At 39.1% G+C, this 25,327-nt stretch overlaps 1 protein-coding gene across 10 annotated transcripts in view; it reads right to left on the bottom strand.

Annotated features, from left to right (window-relative positions):
- MSRA (methionine sulfoxide reductase A) overlaps positions 1 to 25,327 on the bottom strand; it is a 391,817-nt gene that overhangs the window by 187,610 nt on the left and 178,880 nt on the right. For 9 of the 10 annotated variants that reach the window (XR_011536611.1, XR_544638.2, XM_070607443.1 and 6 more), the window contains exon 3: positions 7,496 to 7,615. The exons of the other annotated variant lie outside the window; for it this stretch is intronic. Coding sequence is in view for 7 of the 9 variants with exons in the window: in XM_070607443.1 (XP_070463544.1) it covers positions 7,496 to 7,615 (120 nt within the window). In the remaining 2 variants the exon portion in view is untranslated. The remainder of the gene's footprint in view (positions 1 to 7,495; positions 7,616 to 25,327) is intronic. 10 annotated transcript variants of the gene reach the window in all.

Raw genomic sequence — 25,327 nt, 5'->3', positions numbered from 1 at the left:
CCTTCATTCTACAGGAGAGGTAACCGAGTCCAGGCAGTGAAATGGCCTGGGCATCGACACCACTGGAAGGTGACGTGAGGGCCCCCACAGTCTGCTCCTCCCAGACCCAGGCTCCTGCTTGGGACTTCTGTTGAACACACTCCTGAAACTCCACCAGAGTATTCTGTTGACAAAGAACGTGTCTGGGCCTCAGGTTTTCCGTGGTGATTGTATAAATCTCACTTATGAGAAAAAGTTATAGAGTCTCTTTCATGCTTCTGGTTTTGGTGCCACGTGGTTATGCAGATTTCTAAGAGCTTATGAATAGACTAATAAACATGGAATTGTTCTGAACATCTGTAAGCAAAATACGAAAAGATATTACCCAGTGAATGAACATCCTGGGTTTTCTTGCCAGAAATGGGGTTATTTGTGTATTAGGCTAATGCACTGAAATTAACCCAGAATGCTTACCCATTGCAGAATGTCTTTTCATATTTTCATCTGTATAGCTGTTATTACAAAATGTAAGAATAATTCTCTATCAGGGTATTCAGGAATCTGAATAGCTCAATTACTTCTAAAATCAACGTAGTAAAGCAACAGCCAGTTAATCAGCTGGTTTGCATAACAAACGTTTGGGGGAGTTTGTGTGTTTGTGTGTATGTGTGTGCACACACATGTGTGTGTTTATGTGTGTAAAGAGAAAGCCAGGGTCAGCGTAACTCTTTCAAATAAATGTGAAAGAAGAAGCTTTATTTGACCATAGAGAAAGGATTCTGGAAGACAGGTACTAGCAATATTCAACTTTGCATCAGAAAGAACCCTCCCCTAGCACCTAGCACAATGTCTTGCATGTGGTACATTCCCAATAAATGGTGTATTTAATTTATTCAGGAAAGCCTATATGAAATTTAGGGTCTTCATGGCTACCATTCCAGATTTCCATGGGTTTGCTAGAGTCAGGCATATGGCTTTTAAGAAACAGCAAAAGAATGAATAAATCCCTGGAAATCAATTTAGAAACAGAACAGCGGCCACTAAGACTCCAATTATTTCTTAGCACATCTCCTAGAGACAGATCTGAAACACAGCAAGAAACAGAGGCCTGACAGTGGCTGTGAGGGATGCTCCACTGCATCCAAGCTGAGACTGGGTTCTTGGTGCAAGAGCTGGTGGTGGGCAGCTCTCAGAGGACTCCGAATTCAGGCCTAAAACATGTGGGAGAGGCAACTGTCTCAGCCTGTGAGCTCCAGGTTCAGTGCTAATTGAGGGATCCGAGGAAGGTAAGTTGAAGTGGCTGTTAACAGGAGGATGGTCACTTCTAAAACAGATTTCAATGACATGATGGACACACGTGAGGGTCACGGAGTCTCCAGGGAAATGCAAGGAGGCAATCACAGCTTTTGGAAAATCCTAGAAGTCTGGCTTCTGACTCTCAGCTTTTAAGGCCAAAATTCCATTTTTATCATTTAATTCAACCCAAGGTTAATCCAATCTGGCGAGAATGACCTGTGTAGCCTAAACTCACAATAGACTGAGATACACATCTCAGACTGGCATTTAATTGAATCTGAAATGAGAATTAGAACTGTCTGGCTGACCAACCTGCTCTCATTGTATCTTCTTTCTGAAATAATCTCCAAGGGAGGACAAAAGATGACAAGTTTCTAGAGTGTGGATCATAACAAGAGGAGTTAGTGATAGAACTTAGAAGCGTCACGGTGTCAGGCTCGGGGAGTCTGTCCAGCAGCCAGACCTTACAGAGCACCTCATAAAGTGCCAGCAGGACTCCCCCTTTCCCAGGCTGGCCTGGCCGCCCAGCCTCCCTGCTGAGGTCCTCTCTTCTCCCTTTCGCATATGTCAGGGCATTCCATGAGGTCCTAGGGACCTGGAAGCCAAGCCCTCCTCTAAGTGACTGCCTTCTCCACTCTGATGCTTTACAGGCTTATGTTATGCTTCCTTCTCAAAGGGCAACTTTACTGCAAATTCTTGAGGAACCGTTGTCTGCTTGTACCTTTTACACATGGCAGGTTCAGGTCTCACACAGATCATAGCACGTCACAGACCCACTGGTGAGCCATTAATGAAAGTTCTGCTTACATGTCAGAGCCAACTCTATCCGTGTGTCACCATGGGGGTCACCTCCTCTCCTGGCTGTCACTAGAAGCCCTATATCTTTTCTACATGCCTAACTGCAACGCCAGCTTAGGTTTCAGAATCACCAACCCATCAGCAGCCACACAGAAATACCATTCAGAAATTAACATACATCCTGTCTGGATATACGCCTGCTGTTACAGCCACCTGCACGCTCACTTGCTCACTCATCCCCTGAGCTGTGCATACCCACTAGCGAGTGCACATGACAAACTTCGTCCAATGGTCTGGTTCCATGACTTGTGATTACCCACCTGTGTGCCAAGACGATGCTTGTGGAAGCTCTGACATTCGTCATCATGTGAAAGTTGGGGGTGGGAGCTCGGGGGAGTGACAGAGCTAGCCCTGTGGATTTTGGGAACCCCCTCCAGAGTGCTACTCCTATAATTCTGGCACCTGCCCCAGGAAACCAAATGATACCTTAGGCTCAAGTGTACTGCGGTATGAGAGAAGGAATCCGGCGCGCAGTCCAGGTCCTTAGCCTTCTTCTCTTGAATGAGTGAATAAATAAATAAATACCTTTACAAAAGACCCCTGATTGTGACCAAAGTTTTACAAACTTAATTACAAGAGTAAGCAATTTTGAAATTAATGCAAATACTGGAGCAGAGACTAGTATTTCTCTCACACAAAACCTCAGCAATTATTACTCCGCATCTTAGCGGAGACTTGGTTTTTCTTTCTTGCAAGGCAGACTCCTTCAGGGCTGACTTGTTCAACAAGGCTTTGAGCACCCGAGGCCTCAGAGGGGAGGCCTCACCAGTATAACCTGCCTTCTGTCTCCCCATCCTCTCAGTCAAAAATCTTTAATTAGCTGGTTACCATAATTACTCTAGCTAGGGACCTTGTTTGTTCTCCTTCCCTGCTATTCCCAGGGACCTGAGGCTCTATCACTTCTGTGCCAGAGGGACCTTTCTATCACAGCTTCTCTCTGCCTTTTTGTTTTTCCCTTTCATGATCAGAACAAAAAAGCCTGGGGAAAGAAATCATCTCTCCTTCTGTGTCTGGGTAAGACCCTATAACTATCTCTTCCCAATCAGGAACACGTTTCCATGACAACCATGCTTCCCGATGCCATCGCTAACTTAGCAGGCAGTGCTCACATCAAACAGCAAGTTCTTTACCAGCCTCCGTGGTTTCTGTACTTCACCATTGCTACAGGCCACTAACACACCGGCTGTTTGCATGAACTGTATCTTAAAAGGGTTTGTCCTTTTTCCTTCTAAGCATCAGAAAGACAAAAAAAAAAAAACTGCTTGCAATTTTCCTTAGTAACCATTAAAAAGCACAAAAATATATTAAAAAGTACAGTAGAGGGACAGACATGAAAGAGATTGTGTGACTTGGTGAAGGGAAGTGTGAAAAGATGAACGGAGAGTCCCTGGGACACGATGACAGCTGGGTGACTTACACCATGGTCAATGGCGTCCACTTTGAGCTGCAAGCTAATGAGGTTGGGATTCCTGCTACAGATGACCTTGGGTAAGTCACTTTTCCTCTCTGAGCCTCAACACTCTCCTCTGCAAAAGACAGAACCTGAGACGCTTCATGGGGCTGTTGGGAAGATTAGATGGGATAAAAAAGCAAAGATTCAGAAAGCGCGTGTCCTAGCATCTGGTACACAGTAGGAGGTCAACAAAGGGAAATTATCCTGTTGTCATTGTGAAGGCAGGAGTTGAACAGGAAGAGTTTGAGCAAACAAGCACTCCCGATCTTCTGACTGGTCGTCAGCATTTTGCTGGTGGAGAATAACGGTATCAGTAGCAGATATTTGGGGATTTTCTGAGCAACTTTTCCTCTTAGGCTATTAAGTCATGTCTGCAATTACAGGAAGGAATCCATTCATTTCCGTTCCTGAGACTTAAGAGGACACACCTGGGCAATCTCCCGGGTTCATCTGGCTCTCTCTATTTATAGCTCTGCATAAGCATTTGTTTAATTTTGAAATAGAAGCAACAAAAAAAACAGGGATTAACCATTAAAACATTTGTTTGACGTTCCACATTCTCAATACCAATTAGAATATTTCCATTCTTCTCTAGAGGAAAGAAAAACAAGAATATGTAGATTTTTATAATATTTTCATTGTTGCACAGCTCAAATTTCATTTAAAAATCAGAATTCGTACTGTAGCAAACAAATCAACATGCTCACTATTGAACAAACTCTCATTCTCCAACTCCTCCACCGCCTTCATTCCCGGGGCCCTGAGAGCTGAGAGGGCCCAGCACAAATGATGCCAATTCAAACCTTTATTTTAGAAAGATAAAACTGTTTACATATTTTTCAATTCCAATACTGTCAACATGGTGGGCTATATATCTAGATAAACCCTCCCAATTAAGAACTCTTAAGATAGTGAATAAACTGTACTTTAAAAAATGTGTTTTACAGTATGAACGTTCCTCAAAAATTTAAACACAGAACTATCCTATGATCCAGCAGCCTCTCTTCTGGTTATGTAGCCAAAGGAAACAAAATCAGTATCTTGAAGAAATATCTGTGTTCCCAGGTTCACTGCAGCACTGTTCATAACAGCCAAGATATGGAAACGACCTAAGTGTCCATCAGCGGAGGAGGGATAAAGAAGACATGGTTATACATATACAGCGGAATACTATTCAGCCTTAAAAATAAAGGAAATCCTGACATTTCCAAGAACATGGATGAACCTGGAGGACGTAATGCTAAGTAAAATAAGCCACAGGAAAAAAACCTGAATGATCTCTGTTTTCTCAGACAAGGGAAACAAAGGAAAAAATAAACAAGTGGGACTTCATCAGACTAAAGAGCTTCTGCAAGGCAAGAGAAACTAGGATCAAAACAAAAAGACAACCCATCAATTGGGAGAAAATATTTGCAAATCACATATCTGATAAGGGGTTAATCTCCATAATACACAAGGAACTCACACAACTGAACAACAAAAAAACAGTCCAATCAAAAAATGGGCAGAGGATATGAACATTTTTCCAAAAAAGATATACAGATGGCCAATAAACACATGAAAAGACGCTCAACATCACTAATCATCAGGGAAATGCAAATCAAAACTACACTAAGATACCACCTTACATCTGTTAAAATGGCTATAATCACTAAGACTAAAAATAATAAATGTTGGAGAGGGTGTGGAGAAAAGGGAACCCTCATACATTGCTGGTGGGAATGCAAACTAGTGCAGCCACTATGGGAAACAGTATGGAGATTCCTCAAAAAACTAAAAATAGAAATACTGTATGACCCAGCTATCCCACTACTGAGTATCTACCCAAACAACCTGAAATCAACAATCCACACGCATCCCTGAGTTCATTGCAGCAACATACACATCCCTATGTTCATTGCAGCACTATTCACAATAGCCAAGACATGGAAATAATCCAAGCGCCCATCGTACGATGATGGGATAAAGAAGACATGGTATATATACACAATAGAATACTACTCAGCCATAAAAAAAAGACAAAATCATCCTATTTGAAACAACATGGAAGGACCTAGAGGGAATTATGCTAAGCGAAATAAGCCAGACTGAGAAAGACAAACACCAGATGATTTCACTCATATGTGGAATATAAACAAACACATGGACAAAGAAAACAGTTCAGTGGTTACCAGGGGAAGAGGAATAAGGGGTGGGGACAGGGGGTGAAGGGGAGCACCTATGTGGTGACAGACACGAAATAACATACAACTGAAATTCCACAATGATGTAAACTACTATGAACTCAAATTTAAAAAATTTTTTTTTAAGTAAACGGAGTTAAATTAATTGGTTTCTGTATCTACCTATTCAATCAATGTAAACACAGTTTAGAACATTGATTGCGTTCCTGGGGGGAAAAAAAAGCCCTACATGATCTCTCTTATATGTGGAATCTAAAACAATTAAAGTTCTAGAAGCAGAGAGTAGAATGGTGGCTACCAGGGGCAGGAGTAGGAGGAAATGGGGAGATAATGGTCAAAGAGTACAAACTTTCAGTTATGTAGGATGAATTATTCTAGAGACCTAATGTACACCATGGTGGCATAGTTCATAATACTGTATTGTATACTTGAAATTTGCTGAGCGAGTGGATCAAAGGTACCTTACCACAGAAAAAGTCTGTGAGGAGATGAACATGTCAGTTAGCTTGACTATAGTAATCATTTCACTATGTATATTAAAACATCATGTTGTACACCTTAAATATACACCATCTTTATTTTAAAAACAAAAGAAATTAAAGAGAAAAAAATGTGTTTTAAATGTTACCTGAGCTGGAAGAAAAGTAAAAGAAATCTGTGAAGGTCAGAAATAAAAAAAAAATCCAGAGAGGTTATCTAGTATTTGAGCTAGAATTTGCCATGGGGGTATCTGCCTAACCTGGTCAGCAAACTGTTTTTTCTATAAAGAGCCAGATCATAAATATTGCAGGTTTTGCAGGCCATACAGTCTCTGTCACATCCATTCATCTCTCCCACTGTGGCATGAAAGCATTTATAGATAACATATAAATAAATAGGTATTGCTTTGTTTCAATAAAACCTTATTTACACAAACAAGCAGTGGGCAAGATTTAGTCTGCAAGCCACAGTTTGCCAATCCCTTCATTAGAGCCTGGCTTTTAATGTTTTCCCTCAAGAAAACATGTCTGATATACAACATGTTTGTCTCATGTGGTTGACTGTTGCAGTAATGATACCAATTTCTTTGCATCTCCCTGTACACCTGCCTGTGGAGAGTCCCGCTCATATTGACTCTGGGCTAGACCGTGTGACTTCCTTTGGCCAATGGGGTGATAATAAATGTGACACAACAGAGGCCGGAAAAGTGCTAGCAGAATGAGGCTTGTCCTCCCTTGCTACTCCTGGGATCTCTGCACCCACCACCATGTGAATTAGCCCAGGTCATACGTGTTCCATCATCCCCATCAGCCCAGCCAACAGCAAGCACTGACAGCCAGCACCAATTGCCAGACATATGAATGAAGCCATCCTAGACCAACTTGTCCCCAGGCAGCCCACTAGTTGACGGGTATCACACGAGTGAGCCCAGATGAGACCAGCAGAAGAACCGCCAAGCTGAGCCCAGCCTAAATTGCTAGAATCATAAGCTAGTAAATGACTATTTTAGGGATTAAGTTTTGAGGTGATTGTTCTGCAGCAAAAACTAAATGATACATTCCATAGGAAGCTTATTATCTTCCACAAATATAAAGTGAGAGGCCAACAAGTGTATTTACAGAAATGAGAAAGAGAGACTGAGGAAACACACAAAAAACTATATGTCCATTTCAAAGATCTTATCGCCTTCCAGCAGGTGCACGCCCTTCCTCGTTCCTAGCAATATGACGGAACAAATTCTTCCTACCTGAGCAGACTTCTTTATAAGTAGGATTGGGAGTGTAGCCTCCTGCAAAGCCAACTTGAGTGGAATACACTCCTTTCAGGGTCCAGAATTTCCTTTCGGCTCCCCAGAAACAACCCATTCCTAAGGAAAACATAAGATATTGATTAGTCCTTTATCAAAAACAAGGTGGTCATTGCATATTAGAAGCCCTGTTCCACTGGAAGGGAAGTTGTTCCCGTCATTTGGTAATAAAAAATGACAGAGATTTTATCTTTTAAAGGCGTTTCTAACAATTAAAACTAATTTTATTTAGGGTTTTCTGCATAGAATGCCTCTTGCTTTAGTTGTGCAAAACGTAGAAAGCCTCAAATTTTAATAGAGTTAGTAAAGCTACACCTTTCAAAATAACATAGTAAAAAGATAGCTGCATTTGATGAATGATTTCCACACTCAATTCATTACAGACTCGTCGAAACATAATAGCTTGTTTTAATAGTAGTAACCTATTTAATGATCAGCATCTAGGTAAAACTTTAAAAATAATTCTAGGGGCTGGCCCAGTGGTGTAGTGGTTAAGTTCATGCACTATGCTTCAGCGGCCTGCGGTTTGCAGGTTTGGGTCATGGGCGTGGACCTACACACCGCTCATCAAGCCACACTGTAGCAGCATCCCACATACAAAACAGAGGAAGACGGGCACAGATGTTAGCTCAGGGCCAATCTTCCTCACCAATAATAATAATAATAACAATTCTAACCAAGAAAGGTAACACTAAATTACTGCTTGAAATGGGAAAACTTCCCAGAATCAACACAGATTAACACAGTATTTAATTAACAGTTTCACATATGTGTTCAGTTTTTAAAAACTGAAGTCATTATAAATTTTCAGGTGATAAATCACTGCTCACCAAAAAGAACATTTTTCTGAGTTATATTACTGAATATAACGAATGTGGAAAGAGAGAGAAGGGAGAAGGCAAGGAAGGAGGAAACAAGGACAAAGAAACACAAAAATAACATTCCACTCAACTAGCAAACATTATGCCCACACTAGTAGCTACTGGATTCCTTTGAACACATGACAAAAACCCAGACCCATCTCCCAAGAATGCACATACTTACACACATCGAAAATGTTGCATTGTATGTCCTTGGGCTCCAAATTAAAAAACCTTCATTTTCCACCGTGAGTTTCTACACTGTCCACAACCGCTATTCTGTGACCAATTTCTAGATGTAAACAAGATGACTGCCTCACTCAAGTTTCATGTGGCCTTATTAAGTCATACATAATTAAGGTCTTGAGAAGTACAATAGTCGGCAAATTAATTTATGCCTCCTACTTCTACAATCACGAGATTTGTTAGGTTTGATGACAGAGCTGAAAGAAAAATTAGATGGAAGTTTACTGAAATTCTTGACACTTGCTAATATTCTACCTTAAAAATTCAGAGCAACAATAACCAAAGAGCAACGTGCATAATGTTATACACTGCACAAAAATATATTTGCTCAAATGTAGGGGGGAAAACACTAACCAAAAATAAATTAACAGTTAAAAAGTATGATAGAGTCAAATGAAATTGAATGCAGTAAAAAAATTGCTGTTGTGATAACAATGCAACATGGAAATATGTATATAATATCATAATCACCTAAGGTTAAATTTAAAAAGAAAAAAATACAATTACATGCACGTTTTATACAACTATGAAAAAATAGTCACACCAAAATAGACTAGAAGGAAATATACAAAGTTATAACCATGATTGTATTACAGTGGTGAGAATATAGAAATATTTTTTCATGTTTCAAGTTTTTCTGTAATAGGTTCATATTACTTTAAAGTGAAAAATATATACACTTTTAAAAGGAAAGCAAAAAATTAAGAGAAAAACATAAGCATACGCACTGTTTGAGTTACACACTGCTGAATACCCTTTTTCCTGTTTACAAGTGAACTGTTTGCTGCTGGTGAATATAACTAAATATTGACGGAGTATTTATAAAAATTGAGTATCCTCAAGTCTCTGCAACAAGGACTCACTATTAATTTTACTTTGTTGCATTCCTGGGATGAAGGAATTATATTAGTCAGGGTTCTCCATAGAAACAGAACCAATAGGATATATATAGAGAGAGATTTATTATGAGGAATTAGCCTCCAATTATGGAGACTGAGAAGTCCCATGATCTACAGTCTGCAAGGTGGAGATCCAGGAAAGCTGGTACTATAATTCCAGTCCAAACTCGCAGGCCTGGGAACCAAAGGAGCCGCTGTAAGTCCCGCTCCAAGGCCAAAGGCGTGAGAACCAGAAGCAGCAATGACCTAGAGCAGAAGATGGACGTCCCAGCTCACAGAGCCTGAATTCACCCTTCCTCTGCCACACTCAGTGGATGGGGTGGTGTCCACCCACATTGGTGAGGGGATCTCCTTTACTCAGTCTACCGATTCAAATGCCAATCTCTTCCAGAAACACCCTCACCGACACATCCACAAATGATGTTTTACCAGCTATCTGGGCATCCCTTAACCAGGTCAAGTTGACACATAAAATTGACCATCACAGGAATGATGACAGGGGATCTCTGGAAAGAGGTAAAAAGTGAGCTGGGCAGCATTACTGAACATAGAGGCCACAAAGGCAGCTGGAGTTGTGCAGTGTTCCACGCAGAAGGCACCCCAGCCCCTGTAGTTCAGAAGTCTGCAGTGTTCGTTGAATAAAATACTCCTGTATCACGCGATGACTAACAGTGATGGTACCAAAAAGTATTGCAAGCCTTCAGTATTCATGCACAAGGTACATGACGGGCTATTTGAGCGGCCAGACTACTCTGACCATTGTCTAGAGTCCCACACAGACAGCCCCTCTAAATCTTCACTAGATCCTTATGGTACAAATTTATAAAACTGAAAATGATTTTGGCCAAACAAAACAAAACATTTGTTGCAAGCAGAGAGATATTGAATCCCCTTTTGTTGTTTAATAGGGATCAAGAAAAGACCTCTGCTGGAGGGAGGATAACCCAGCTCCAGCGGGACAAAGCCCTCAGATGGGCCATGTGGCTGAAATCACGTGTCAGGCACATGGGGTATAATCAGTGTCAAAATTTCTAGAGAGGTACTTAACCTAGGATAGGAGCTGTTGTAAGATTAAAACTCCTCCTTGAGGCAATCAGATGTTTTACCTAGTGTCTCCAGTATATCCTAAGCATTCTATATTTGGTTTTGAGAGAAAGAGAGCGAGAGAGAGCATTTAAACAAAGAAAACAAGTTTATTTATGGCAGAATTTCTCAGAACTTGAACAGTCTAGAAAATAACATGAATATCATTAAAGAAGATATAGTATGTGCTATTTTCTTTAAAATATCTTCTATTTTTAAACTTTTATTATAAAGTAAAGACAGAAAAAACACACAAAACAAATGCATATTATTAGGCCAACATCCTTGTAACCACCACCCAGGTCAAGACACAGACCTTTGCCATCCCTCCAGAAATCCGTCCTTGTATCACCCCACAATCACCACTCCCTTCCTTCCCCCAAAAGAAACCACTATTTGGCTTTTATAGTAATCACTTCCTTATGTTTCTTTAAATTTTTATCACTCAAAGTGTCCATCCTGATATTGTTTGGTCTTGCTCATTTTTTAATACTTGATATGTCTTTAAGATCTTTTAATCAAGTTCCCTGTCCATTCTTTTTCTTTTAATTTATCCATCTAAGAAAACATGGGCCACTTGACCTGCAGAGTTTCCCACAATATGGATTTTGCCAACTGCATTCTCACGGTGCAATTCAACTTGTTCCTCCACCCTCAGTATTTCCTACTAATTTGCAGCTGGATCCCAAAGCTTGATCAGACTCAGATTTCAAGCTTTGGCAAATCTATAAGTTAATCTATACAATGTATAATTTAAAAAAAATTTTCTAGCTTTATTGAGAAACAGTTGACATATAACATTGTGTAAGTTTAAGGTATCCAATGAGATGATTTGACACGCATGTTTATTGTGAAATGATTAGAAAAACAAGGTTAGTTAACACATCCATCACCTCACATAATTACAATTTTTCTTGTAGTAAGAACATTTAAGATCTACTCCCTTAGCAACTTTCAAGTACAAAGTACAATATTATTAATGATAGTCACCATGCTGAATATTAGATCCCCCAGAATTATTCATCTTCTAATTGGAAGTTTGCACCCTTTGACCAACATCTCCCCAGGTTCCCCACCTGCCAGCTCCTGGCAACCACCATTCTACTCTCTATTTCTGCATCTGGTTTTCTTTAAGTTCCGATATAAGTGAGATCATACAGTATTCGTCTTCCTCTACCTGACTCATTTCACTTAGCCTAACACCCTCAAGGTCCATCCATGTTGTCACAAATAGCAGGATTTCCTTCTTTTTTACGGCTGAATAATGGTCTCACACACACACACATACCACATCTTCTTTATCCATTAATACGTTGATGGACATTTAGGTTGTTTCCACGTCTTGGCTATTGTGAATAATGCTGCAATGAATGTAAGGGTGCAGATATCCCTTCAAGATAGTGATTTCATTTCCTTCAGATATATACCTAGAGACAGGATTGCTTGATCATATGGTAGCTCTATTTTTAATTTTTGAGGAACCTGCATACTGTTTTCCATAGTGGCTTCAACAATTTACGTTCCTACCAACAGTGTGCTAGGGTTGCCTTTCCTCCACATCCTTGCCAATACTCGTTACCTTTTGTCTTTTCGGTTAATAGCCATTTAACAGATGAGAGGTGACATCTCACTGTGGTTTTGATTTGTATTTTCCTGATGATTAGTGATGCTGAGCATCTTTTCATGTGCCTGTTGGCCATTTGTATGTCTTCTTTGGAAAATGTCTATTCAGGTCCTCTGCCTATTTTTAATCACATTATTTGTTTCTTTGGTATTCAGTCATATGAGCTCGTTATGTATTTTGGATATTAACCCCTTATCTGATATATGGTTTGCAAATGTCTTCCACTCCACTGTCTCTTCGTCTGTTGATTGTTTCTGTTGCCATGCAGAAGCTTTTAGTTTGATGCAATCCCACTTGTTTATTTTTGCTTTTTTTGCTTGTGCTCTTGGTGTCATATCCAAAATATCTGCCAAGACAAATGTCAAGGAGCTTTCTCTCTCTGTTTTCTTCTAGGAGTTTTATGGTTTTAGGTCTTACGTTCAAGTCTTCAATCCATTTCAAGTTAATTTCTGTAAGTAGTGTAAGCTAGGGGCCCGGTTTCATTCTTTTGCATGTGGACATCCATTTTTCTCAACATCATGTATTTAAAACACTATCTTTTCCCCCACTGAGTATTCTTGGCTCCATTGTCAATTATTAGTTGACCATATATGTGTGGGTTTATTTCTGGAGCTCTCTATTCTTTTTTTTTTTTAAGGTTGGCCCCTGAGCTAACATCTGTTGCCAATCTTTCTTTCTTTCTTTATTTTTCTTCTTCTTCTTCTCCCCAAAGCCCCCCAGTACATAGTTGTATATTCTAGCTGTAGGTTGTGCAAGGGCTCTCTATTCTATTCCATTGGTCTATGTGTCTGTTTTAATTGCAGTATCACACTGGGTTTTTTTGTTTTTGTTTTTTTGAGGAAGATTAGCCCTGAGCTAACATCTGCCACCAATCCTCCTCTTTTTGCTGAGGAAGACTGGCCCTGAGCTAACATCGGTGCCCATCTTCTTCTATTTTATGTGGGATGCCTGCCATAGCATGGCTTGACAAGTGGTGCGTAGGTCTGCACCAGGGAACCAAACCAGTGAACCCCAGGCCACTGAAGTGGAATATGCAAACTTAACCACGGCACCACTGGGTCGGGCTCAGTACCATACTGTTTTGATTACTACAGCTTTGTCAAAAAACTTGAAATCAGAAAGTGTGATGCCTCCAGCTTTGTTCTTCTTTCTCAAAATTGTTTTGGCTATTTGGGGTCTTTTGTGGTTCCACACAAACTTTAGGACTGCTTTTTCTATTTCTGTGCAAAATGACACTGGAATTTTGAGATTGAGTTTGATATGGGATTGCATTGAATCTGTTGATGGCTTTGGGTAGTGTGGACATTTTAACAATATTAATTCTTCCAATCCTTGAACATGGGCTCTCTCTCTACTTCGTTGTGTCTTCTTCCATTTCTTTCATCAATATCTTAAAGTTTTCAGTGTACAGATTTTTACTTCCTTGGGTAAATTTATTCCTACGTATTCTATTGTTTTTGATGCTATTGTGAGTAAGATTGTTTTCTTTATTTCTTTTTCAGATATTTCACTGTTAGTGTATAGAAATATGACTGATTGGAGCTAGCCCCGTGGCAGAGTGGTTAAGTTCAGGCACTCTGCTGCAGGCGGCCCAGTGTTTCATTGGTTCGAATCCTGGGCACAAACATGGCACTGCTCATCAAACGACGCTGAGGTGGTGTCCCACATGCCACAACTAGAAGGACCCACAACGAAGAATATACAACTATGTACCGGGGGGCTTTGGGGAGAAAAAGGAAAAAAATAAAATCTTGGAAAAAAAAAAGAAAGAAAGACGACTGATTTTTTGTGTGTGATTTTGTATCCTGCAACTTTACCAAAATCATTGATTCTAATAGTTTTTTGGTAAAGTCTTCAGGGTTTTCTACATATAAGATCATGTCATCTGCTAACAGAGACAACTTTCCTTCTTCCTTTCTGATAGCATGCCCTGTATTTCTTTTTCTTGCCTAATCACTCTGGCCATGTCTTCCAGTACTATGTTGACTAGGAGTGTTGAGAGTGGGCATCCTTGTCTTGTTTCCAATCTGAAAAGCTTTCAGATTTTCATCATTAAGTATGACATTAGCTGTGAGTCTGTCATAAATGGCCTTTATTATGTTGAGGTATGTTCCTTCTATACCTTCCCAAATTTGTTAGAGCTTTTATCTTGAAAGGGTGTTGAATTTTGGCAAGCGCTTTTTCTGAGTCTATTGAGAGAGTCATGTCATTTTTATCTTTCATTCTATTAATGTGGTGTATCACGTTTATTGATTTGCATATGTTGACCTATCCTTGAATCCCAGGGATAAATCCCACATAATCATGGTGTATGAACCTTTTAATGTGCAGTTTTGGTTTGCTAATACTTTTTGAGAATTCTTGCATCTATATTCTTCATCGATACGAGCCTGTAGTTTTCTTGTAGCATCCTTATCTGGCTTAGGTATCAAGGTAATACTGGCCTTATAAAGTGAGTTTGGGAATGTTCTCCCCTCTTCAATTTTTTGGAAGAGTTTGAGAAGGACTGGCATTAATTTTTCTTAAATATTTGGTATGATTCACCAGTGAAGCCATCTGGTCCTTGGCTTTTCTTTGTTGGTTTTTGATACTGCCTCAATCTCCTTAGTTGGCTTGTTCAGATTTTCTATTTCTTCATGATTTAGTCTTGGTAGGCAGTATATTTCTAGGAATTTATCCGTTTCCTCTTGGTTACCCAATTTATTGGCATATAATTTTTCACAGTAGTCTCCTATGATCCTCTTTACTTCTGTAGCATCAGTTGTAATGTCTCCTCTTTCATTTACACTTTTGTTAATTTGAGCCCTCTGGGTTTTTGTTTGGTTAGTCTAGCAGAAGGTTTGTTGATTTTGTTTATCTTTTCAAAAAACCAACTCTTAGTTTCATTGATTTTTTTCTATCATCTTTCTATTCTCTATTTCATTTATTTTTGCTCTCCTCTTTATTATTCCCTTCCTCTTGCTAACTTTGGGCTTAGTTTGTCCTTCTTTCTCTAAATCTTTGAGGTGTAAAGTTATGTTAATTTGATATCTTTCTTTTTCCTTAATGTAGGCCTTTATTGCTATAAACTTCCTATTAGAAGTACTTTTGCTGCATCCTATAACTTTTGGTATTTGTGTTGCCATTTTCATTTGTCTCAAAATCCTTTTGATTTCTTCTTCAGCTCAGGAGTGTGTAGTTTAATTTCCATGCATTTTTGAATTTTTCAGTTTTCCTATTATTTACTTCTACTTTTCTACTATTGTGTTTGGAAAAGATACTAGATATAATTTCAACTTGCTTAAATTTGTTAAGGCTTGCTTTGTGACCCAACATATGATCTATCTTGGAAAATATTCCATGTGTGCTTGTGAAGAATGTGTATTCTAGCGCTGCTGAATGAAATGCTCTGTATGTCTGTCAGGTACATTTGGTTTATAGCACTATTCAGGTCCACTGTTTCCTTATTAACTATTGGTCTGGTGATCTATCCAATGTTATAAGAGGGGTATTGAAGTCTCCTACTGCTATTGTATTGCTGTCTATTTCCCCTTTCAGTTCTGTTAATATTTGCTTCAAGTATTTAGGTGCTGCAATGTTGGGTACATATATATTTATAACTGTTATATCCTCTTGAAGAATTAATCCCTTTATCACTACATAGAGACTTTCTTTGTCTCTTGTGACCAATTTTGAATGAAGGTATTATATCTGATATAAGTATATCCACTCCTGCTATCTTTTCATTACCATTACATGGAATATCTTTTCCTATCCTTTCACTTTCTACCTATGTGTTTACTTAAAGCTAAAGTGAGTCTCTTGTAGGCAGAACATTGTTGGATCTGGTTGTTTCTTCCTTTTCTTTTTTTTTTTTTTCTTTTTTTCTCCCCAAAGCCCCCCAGTACATAGTTGGATATTTTTAGTTGTGGGTCCTTCTAGTTGTGGTATGTGGGATGCTGCCTCAGCATGGCCTGATGAGTGGTGCCATGTCCGTGCCCAGGATTTGAACCAGCAAAACCCTGGGCTGCCGAAGTGGAGCACACAAACTTAATCGCTCAGCCACCGGGCCAGACTCTGGTTGTTTCTTTTTTTTATCCTTTCAGCCACTTTATCTCTTTTGAAAGGAGAATTTGGTTCATTTATGTTTAAAGTAATTACTGAATGGTAAAGACTTACCACTGCCATTTCATTTATTGTTTTCTGGGGTCTTTTAAATTCCTTTATTCCTTTTCCTCTCATGTCTTCCTTTCTAATTGTCTTTTGTAGTGGTATGCTTTAACATCTTTCTCTTTATCTTTTGTGTAACTACTATAGGTTTTTTCTTTGTGGTTACCATGAGGCTTACATGAAACATCTTATAGGTATAACCCTCTATTTGAAGTTGATAATGCTTACCTTCAATCACATACAAAAACTCTACACCTTCACTTCTCTTCCTCTCACCTTTTAGGCTATTGATGTCATATTTTACATCTTTTTATATTGTGCATCTGTTAATAAATTATTATAGCTGTAAGTTTTTAAAGTACTATTGTTTTTAACTTTGATACTAGAGTTAAAGTGATTTACACACCTTCATTATAGTATTAGAGTATTCTGCATTTGACTGTATATTTATCTTTACCAGTCAGTTTTATACTTTTATATGCTCTCATGTTGTTACTTAGCATCCTCTCATTTCAACTTGAGGAACTCCCTTTGGCATTTCTTGTAAGGCAGGTGTAGTGGTAATGAACTCTCTTAGCTTCTGTTTTTCTGGGAATATCTCTATTTCCTCTTCATTTCTGAAGGACAGTTTTGCTTGGTATAGTATTCTTGATTGGCAGTTTTTTTCTTTCAGCACTTTGAATATATCATCCCACTGCCTATTGGTCTGTGAGGTTTCTGCAGAGAAATCCAGTGACAGTCTTATGGGGGTTCCCTTGTATATGACAAATCATTTTTCTCTTTCTGCTTTCAAAATTCTCTCCTTGTCTTTGACATTTACATCTAGAATATAACATGTCTCAAAGTAATCTTCTTTGGGATCCTTTGCACTTCCTGTACTTTGATGTCTATATTTCTCCCAAGATTTGGGAAGTTTCCAACTATTATTTATTTAAATAATCTTTCTACTCCTTTCTCTCCTTTCTCTCTCTATTCTCCCTCTGGGACTCCCATGATATGAATGCTCATTCACTTGAGGGTGTTCCATAATTCACATGAGTTTTCTTCACTTTTCTTCATTCTTTTTTCCTTTTTGTTCCTCTAACTGGCTAATTTCAAATGATTTGCCTTCGAGTTAGCTGATTCTTTCTTCTGAATGAACAAATCTCTTGTCGAAGCTCTCTATTGAATTTTCTGGTTCCATCATTATATTCTTCAGCTCCAGGATTTCTGTTTGTCTCATTTTTATGGTTTTACTTCTTTATTAAATTTCTCATTTTGTTCATGCATTGTTTTCCTAACTTCCTTTAGTTGTCTATCTGTGTTCTCTTGCATGTCATTCAATTTCCTTAAGATGATTATTTTGAATTCTTTGTCAGGCAAATTGTAGATCTCCATTTCTTTGTGGTTGGAGCTTTATTAGTTTCCTTTGTTGGTGTCATATTTGCCTGATTCTTCATATTCTTATAGCCTTACATTGGTGTCTGTGCACTTGAAGAAGAAAAAACCTCTTTCAGTATTCAAAAACTGGTTTCTAAGTTCTTTGATCAGGAAGCACATAATCTCTAGTCTCTCTTTTTTTGTGATGTTAGCATCCACTGATGCTCAATGCTTAGATGTGTTAATTCCTTGAGGGTTACAAAATAGTGATCTTCTAGTTGTATTTCTTTTTCATTTATTAGTTGAAATATCTTTATAACGAAAAGCTTCCCCTCAACTACTATTTTGTTACTCAGTGGTATAGTTCACAAAAAAAGGGAAGATAAATGTTTGATTATGTAAATTTACTTAGCTCTCTTCAAGATGATGAACTTGCCCACTCCAATGTTGACCGATTAGTTTTTAAAATATCATTATAAACTCATTTATTTAAACATATTTGATATGTTTCACCCTTTCGATTACTCCTCTCAACTAAGCTCTATTTGTCATATATTTTACCAGGGAGAGCCTCTTCAAACTGTCTACTGAGTCCCTTTGAAGCATCCTCCATAGTCTTTTAGTGCTTCCTTGCTATCTGGTATGATATGATGTTCCAGGTTCATTTTATATATTTCCTACCCCACATCTTGAATCAGCTATTTCTCCAGGAAGCCTTGTTTCTTTAAATAAGAAAAGGCATTTCAAGACCATAATCTGGGTACTAGTGATGCTTTTGCAGTGTGCCCAGCCATGGGACACCAAGAGACCATGTGGCTAAAATTGCCCATCCCATCAAAATCTAAGTCCTGTCAGACCCACCAAATCACGATGTCAAATGAGTGCAGCAACAGTCCATCATAAGATAGAAGTTGTACATCTGGAATCATATGCAAGCAGGACCAGCAGGCATAAGCAAGCTATCTGAATAGGTAGCCAGACTCCCACAGCATCCACCAGGCTTGCATTAACACCACTCCCTCACTTCATGCCTATGGCTATATGGGGATTCTATACAACCAGCTGAAGGACAAGAAAAAGGCTGGATTTTTGGTTGATGGATGGTTGGCTTATTATGTATAAATGAAAGCCAAAAATGCATAGTAGCCACACTGTGATCTCTCTCAGGAGTGGCCATAAAAGATAGTAGTATAGAAAAATCCTCCCAAATGGTGACCTTCAAGCAGTATACCAGTCAGTCATCCACTCGTGTGGGAAAACAAAACGAGCCCAAGTTCAGAACACATGTGAATTCATAGTCAGTAACAAACGGCTTGGCTGGCTACTAAGAACCAGAAACAAAAAAGACTGAAAATCAGGAACAAGGAAATCTGAGGTAGAAGCATGTAAATGGGAGTGAGTATGCAGTATGAAGACATTTACGTCACATGTTAGTGCCAGCCAGAGGGCATCCACCATGAAAGAGGCACTAAACAACAAAGCTGACAAAATGACCTGACCGGTGGACAACAGCCAGCCTGGTTCATTGACCACCCCGGTACCTGCCTGATGGGCACAAGAACAAAGTGGCCATGGTAGCAGAGATTGAGGCCACACATGGACACAACAGTAGACTCCCACTTACCAGTCTTATCCATTATTGCCACCACCAAATGTCCAATCTGCCAGCAAGAGAGATCGTCTCCAAGTGCCTTAGATAGCACCATTTCTCAAGGGGACCAACCAACCACTAGGTGGCAAGGGGGAAACACTGGACTCCTTCTATGCTGAAAGGGCCAGTGGTTCATTCTCACAGTAACAGACACATATTCCAAGTATAGGTTTCACTTTCTTGCCTTCAGAATCTCAGCCAGCCTCTGTCCCATATGACATCACACCAGACCAGGGGGCCCAGTTTACAGCACAGAAGGTGTAGCAATGGATCCATGACTACAGTTTCCAGCTATCTTATTGTATACCACACCATCCTCATAAAGCACTGAAACAGCCAGAGGCACAGCTGCAGCAGCAGTTCAGAGAAAATACTCCGTGAAGGTGGGGCACTGTCTTTCAGAACACACTGAATCAAAGACCCCAAAGATACTAGAGCACCATGTCCAAAAAAAGAATGTATGTGTTAGGAAAACAAGGAGTAGTGACAGGATTGACTCCACTTACCGTTAATCCCGATGACCCACTGTGGGACTTTGTACTTCCTACCCCCACAAATCTTGGCTCTTCAGAGTTAGAGGTCCTGGTCCCCCAAAAGGTACACTTTCACCAGGGGACACAGCAACAGTCCATTAAATTATATGCTGCAGCTGTTACCTAGGCACTCTGGGTTCCTTGAGTCCAGGGACAAGCAGGCAAAAAGAGCTTGCCAGGCAGAACTGACTCACAGGCAGTGTAGGAGACTTCTGTTGGGCCACAGCCTGGCAAACATTTGGTGTTAGAAGTTATATAATATTTGCCAATCAGATGGGTTTAAAATTTGTATCTCATTGTGATTTTAACATACTTGGATAATTACCAGTAAATGCCTATTGTCATAAGATGTTTTAAATTTTAATTGTTCTTAAATTTCTCTGTCTTTTCCTTTATAATTTATGCTTTTTGTGTATCATGTATAAGAACTCCTTCCATATACCAAAGTTATAAAGATAATATCCTATATTTTCAGAAGTTTTAAAGTTTTGTTTGTTTGTTTGTTTTTTAATTTTTTTTTTTTTTTTAAAGATTTTATTTTTTCCATTTTCTCCCCAAAGCCCCCTGGTACACAGTTGTATATTCTTCGTTGTGGGTCCTTCTAGTTGTGGCATGTGGGATGCTGCCTCAGCGTGGTTTGATGAGCAGTGCCATGTCCGTGCCCAGGATTCGAACCAAGGAAACACTGGGCCGCCTGCAGCGGAGTGCGCGAACTTAACCACTCGGCCACGGGGCCAGCCCCAGAAGTTTTAAAGTTTTGATCTTCATTTCAGGTTGCTAATACATTTGGAAATAATGTTTGGGTAGGGTATGAGTTGGGATTCAATTTTTTTTTGTATATAGATAATCAAGTATCCAAAATAAATTATTATTTATTCAATAATTCATCCTTTCCCCACTTATCTCTAATGACATCTCTATCATCTATCATTATGAGTGGTCTTGTTTCTGGGCTCTATATTATATTCCATTCATGTGACTGTTTCTGTACCAATAACATACTGTTCTTCATTCAGTTATTCAGAAAATATTTATTCATTGCCCAGTATGTGCCAAGAAGTACTTCAGGCACGTGGGACGCAAGAGTGAACAAAGATACCACCGTCTAACAGTGCTCACATTCTGGTGGCAGAAGACAGATAATAAACACTAAAAATAATAAATAAGTAGATAGTGCAGCAAGTTGGAAGATGTAAAGAGCTATTTGAAAAAAAGAAAAGAAAGTAGAGCAGGGTCAGAGGGATCAGAAGTGCTGGGGTGAGTACAATGTTAAATAAGTTGTTTGGGGTAGGCCCCAAAGAGATGGAGGGTTCAAACAAAGACTTGAAGGCAGTGAGCCAGTCACCCATCCAGATATCTGGGGTACAGGGTGTGACAGGCAGAGGAAACAGTCACTACAAAGGCATCAAGAACACGCCTACTATGTTTAAGGGGCAGGAAAGCAGCCAGTGTTGCTTGAGCGGAGTGAGCAAGGGGAAGTGGTGGGACACAGATCAGGTAAGCCAGATCCCGCAGGGACTTGTGGGCTACCGTAAGGGCTCTGGATTTTATTCTCGGTGAAACGGATAACCACTGTTGAGTGTTGAGTTTTGAGCAGGAAAGGGGATGACATAACATATGTTTTACAAGGATCACTCTGCCTGTCTTCTGCTAGAATAGCCTGGAGTGGACCAAGCACAGAAGCAGGGAGTGGTTAGGAAACTATTGCTGTAATCCCAGTGAGAGACAACGGTGGTTTAGACCAGCTGGTAGCAGAGGAGGTCACGAGTCATGATCAGATTTTGGATATATTTTGAAAATAGAGCCAAACGGATTCCCTGACAGATTGGAATCGGGGTTTGAGAGAAAAAGAGAGTCAAGGATGATTCCAAGATTATTGGCTTGAGTGGAGAACAGTGTGGGTGGAGCACGTTTGCAGGGAAAGATCAGGGATTGTAAGCATTTTAGTTGAATGAGTACTATGTATCTAGCAGAGCAAGTCATCTTCTACTTCTTCAAAGTATTCTTTGCTATTCTTGGTCCATTACTATTCCAAATTTAGTTTAGTATTAGCTTGTCAAATTCCATAAAATTCCCTGTTAAGATTTTGATTAGAATTACACTGAACTTAAAGATTAATTTGAAAATACTTTGTCATATTAATAATATTGAGTCTTTCCATCAATGAACATTTAGTTAGGTCTTCTTGGATGTCCTTCAATAGTGTGTTATCATCTTCTCCTAAAGGGCTTACGCATTTTTATTACATATAGTTTTATGTATCCTATGATTTGTGTTGCTGCTAGAAACAGGATTTTTTTATTGCTTAAAGCTGGGATGGGATATAAAAATACCATTGATTTTAGTATGCTTTCCACATATTCAGAGAACTTAGTGAACTGTCTTATTAGTTCTAATGGTTTGTCTCCATGTTCTCTTTGATTTCCTATACAGAGAATCATTTTGTACAAATGACAGTTTTATATAGTCCCATCAAATTAGTATTCTCCTTCCTTTATCTCATTTTATTGCATTGGCTAGAATCTCCTGCACAATGCTGAAAAAAAGGGTGATGGTGGGAGTCCTCGTCTCAGCCTCATATCAGTGGGAATACTCCAGTACGTAAGAGATTTGCTGTAGGTTTTGGGTAGATACCCTTTTTCAGGGTAGGAAAGTTTCCTTCCATTCCTAGTTTGTAATAAGCTGTTAATCATGCATGAGTTTTAAGTTTTAACAAAACTTGCATTCTTTTGATATGATCATGATTTTCCTTCTTTAATCTCTTAAAGTAGTATATTACATTTATAGATTTTTCTGAACCATCCTTCAATAAAATTTACCTATTCGGAATGCATTTTAATATTGAGGAATTACTTTTGGCTAATATTTTATTTTACATTTTTTCATTTATATTCATAAGGAAGATTTGTCATAATTTTATTTCCTTGTACTTTTTTGTCCAGAATTAGTATCAAGGTTATATTGGCCTCATAATGGATTGGTTAATTTTGCTTTTTTTCCCCTCTCCTATGTAATGTTGCATTAGAAAAGGATTATTTGTTCCTTGAAGTTACAATAAAACTCTCTGAGCCACCTGGACCTTGTGTCTTTGGAGAGGAGAAGGGAGGGATATGGGGCGACTTTAATTGTTTTACTGTTATTTGTTTGTTTGTTCTCCTATTCTATTTCCATTTTTAGAGGTTTTCATGACAGAACAAACCCTGGCTTTCATTGATCTTCTTTTTTGTCTTCTATTTCTGCTCCTTCTTTACTATTATCCTGTTATGCAGTTTACCCTTAGCCTGTTCCTTTCCTAGCTTCTTGACATGAATACAGACGGTCCCAGACTTAACAATGATTCCACTTAAGATTTTTCAACTTTACAACGGCATGAAAACAATACACCTTCAGTAGAAACTGCACTTCAATTTTTTTTTTTTGAGGAAGATTAGCCCTGAGCTAACATCTGCCACCAATCCTCCTCTTTTTGCTGAGGAAGATTGGCCCTGAGCTAACATCTGTGCCCATCTTCCTCTACTTTATATGTGGGATGCCTGTCACAGCATGGCTTGACAAGTGGTGCATAGACACACACCCGGGATCCAAACCAGTGAGCCACGGGCCACGAAAACAGAACGTGTGAACTTAACCACTACACCACTGGGCTGGCCCCCCACACTTCAAATTTAGAATTTTCATCTTTTCTGGGGTAACAATATGCAGTACAATACTCTCTTGTGGTGCCGGGCAGAGGCAGCCAGCCTCAGCTCCCGATCAGCCACGTGTTCATGAGGGTAAACAACCGATACACTTACAACCATTCTGTACCCAGACATCCATTCTGTTTTTCACTTTCACTACAGTATTCAACGAATTACGCGAGATATTCAACAACTTATTACAAAATAGGCTTTGTGTTAGATGATTTAGCCCAACTGTAGACTAATGTACGTGTTCTGAGCACATTTAAGGTGGGCTGGGCTAAGCTGGGATGTTCTACAGGTGAGGCGCATTAAGTGCATTTTCAACTTAATGACATTTTCAGTTGACGATGGGCTTATCGAGACTTAATCCTACTGTAAGTAGAGGAAGATCTGTACTTAGCTTATTTTCAAATGTTCTTGTTTTCTGATAAATGTATTTAAGGCTACACATTTACCTCTAAGTTTTACTTTAGATACCTCCCATGTATTGAGATATGTAGTACTCTCCTTGTCATTCTTTTCTAAATAGTTTATAATTTCCATGTTATTTCCTTTTTAACCTATGAATTATTTAAGGGTATATATTTTAGTTTTCAAACATATGGCCTGCTTTTTATACTGTCTTTCCATTTTGATGCAATTCTATTGCATTATGCTTAGAGGATACGGTCTTTATGATGTTTTTTTTGAAATTTGTTGAGACTTATTTTGTGACCTAGTATAAGAGACAGGTGAATCCTGGAGTCCTGGAGCCTAAGAGGTGTCTTTTACAAAATATAACTAAATGGCTCTTTAAAGAATATCTTATCCCAAGGTAATACTGATGTCAGCGGTCTGCAGACTGGCCTTTGGAAGTCACAGATTCAGTGAATTTATGTGTCCCACCCACCGCAACGCCAGAACTTCAGAAAGACATCTACATTCAGTAGAAATAAAGCTTTGAATTGAAGGAAAAAAAGATTCAAACTTACATGGTAATTTAAGCACGTAAGAGACTTAAAGAACACATCAGAATTACAACTGTGTCACTGCATCAGATTTACGTTTTAGCATGATTATTAAAAATTGTTACTTGATAGGAAGTTTCCAAAAGTCCTGCTGGATTTTTTTAAATTTAGAATTACTTTTAGATTCCTGCATTTCTAGTCAAACTTTTTATCTGTCATTTCTCATGAATATTATCCGTGGCTATGGGAGTTTTTTTTAATTTGTGGGATCTACTTTATTTTCTCTTAAGATTTATGATACTCAGCTGAAATCTTCAGAAAGAACTTTAAAGAAACTTGAAAATTTCATAAAGCATTTTTTCATACTGGAATTTTTCATACTGCAATTTTTGACCTGATTAGAGATGATCTGTGGTTGATGAAATGCTATTTTTCTAAAAATAAGTGAGGGGCTGACCACGACAACTCTGGCACTCTTGAAAGGACATCTTATTTGTCTGCCTCAGTGACCCGCACAAAGTGCCTAGGGCAAGTGCTGCTCCCTACTACATTCCATGCTCTGCTCACTAGCACACCCCATTTCCTGTTAAGTAGCACATCCCATTCTCCAATGCTGCCTGCTAGGGGTGTCACTGAATAACAAACCCTCAGACAACAGATGGGGTAGGAAGAGCGGTCTGTCCTGTCAGAGGGGAAACAAACAGGGAGGCCAGCTTTCAATAGACCATGTGCAGTCAC

The sequence above is a fragment of the Equus przewalskii genome, chromosome 2 (genome assembly GCF_037783145.1).
Source record: "Equus przewalskii isolate Varuska chromosome 2, EquPr2, whole genome shotgun sequence".
NCBI lineage: Eukaryota > Metazoa > Chordata > Mammalia > Perissodactyla > Equidae > Equus > Equus przewalskii.
This window is presented reverse-complemented; position numbering and strand designations above follow the sequence as displayed.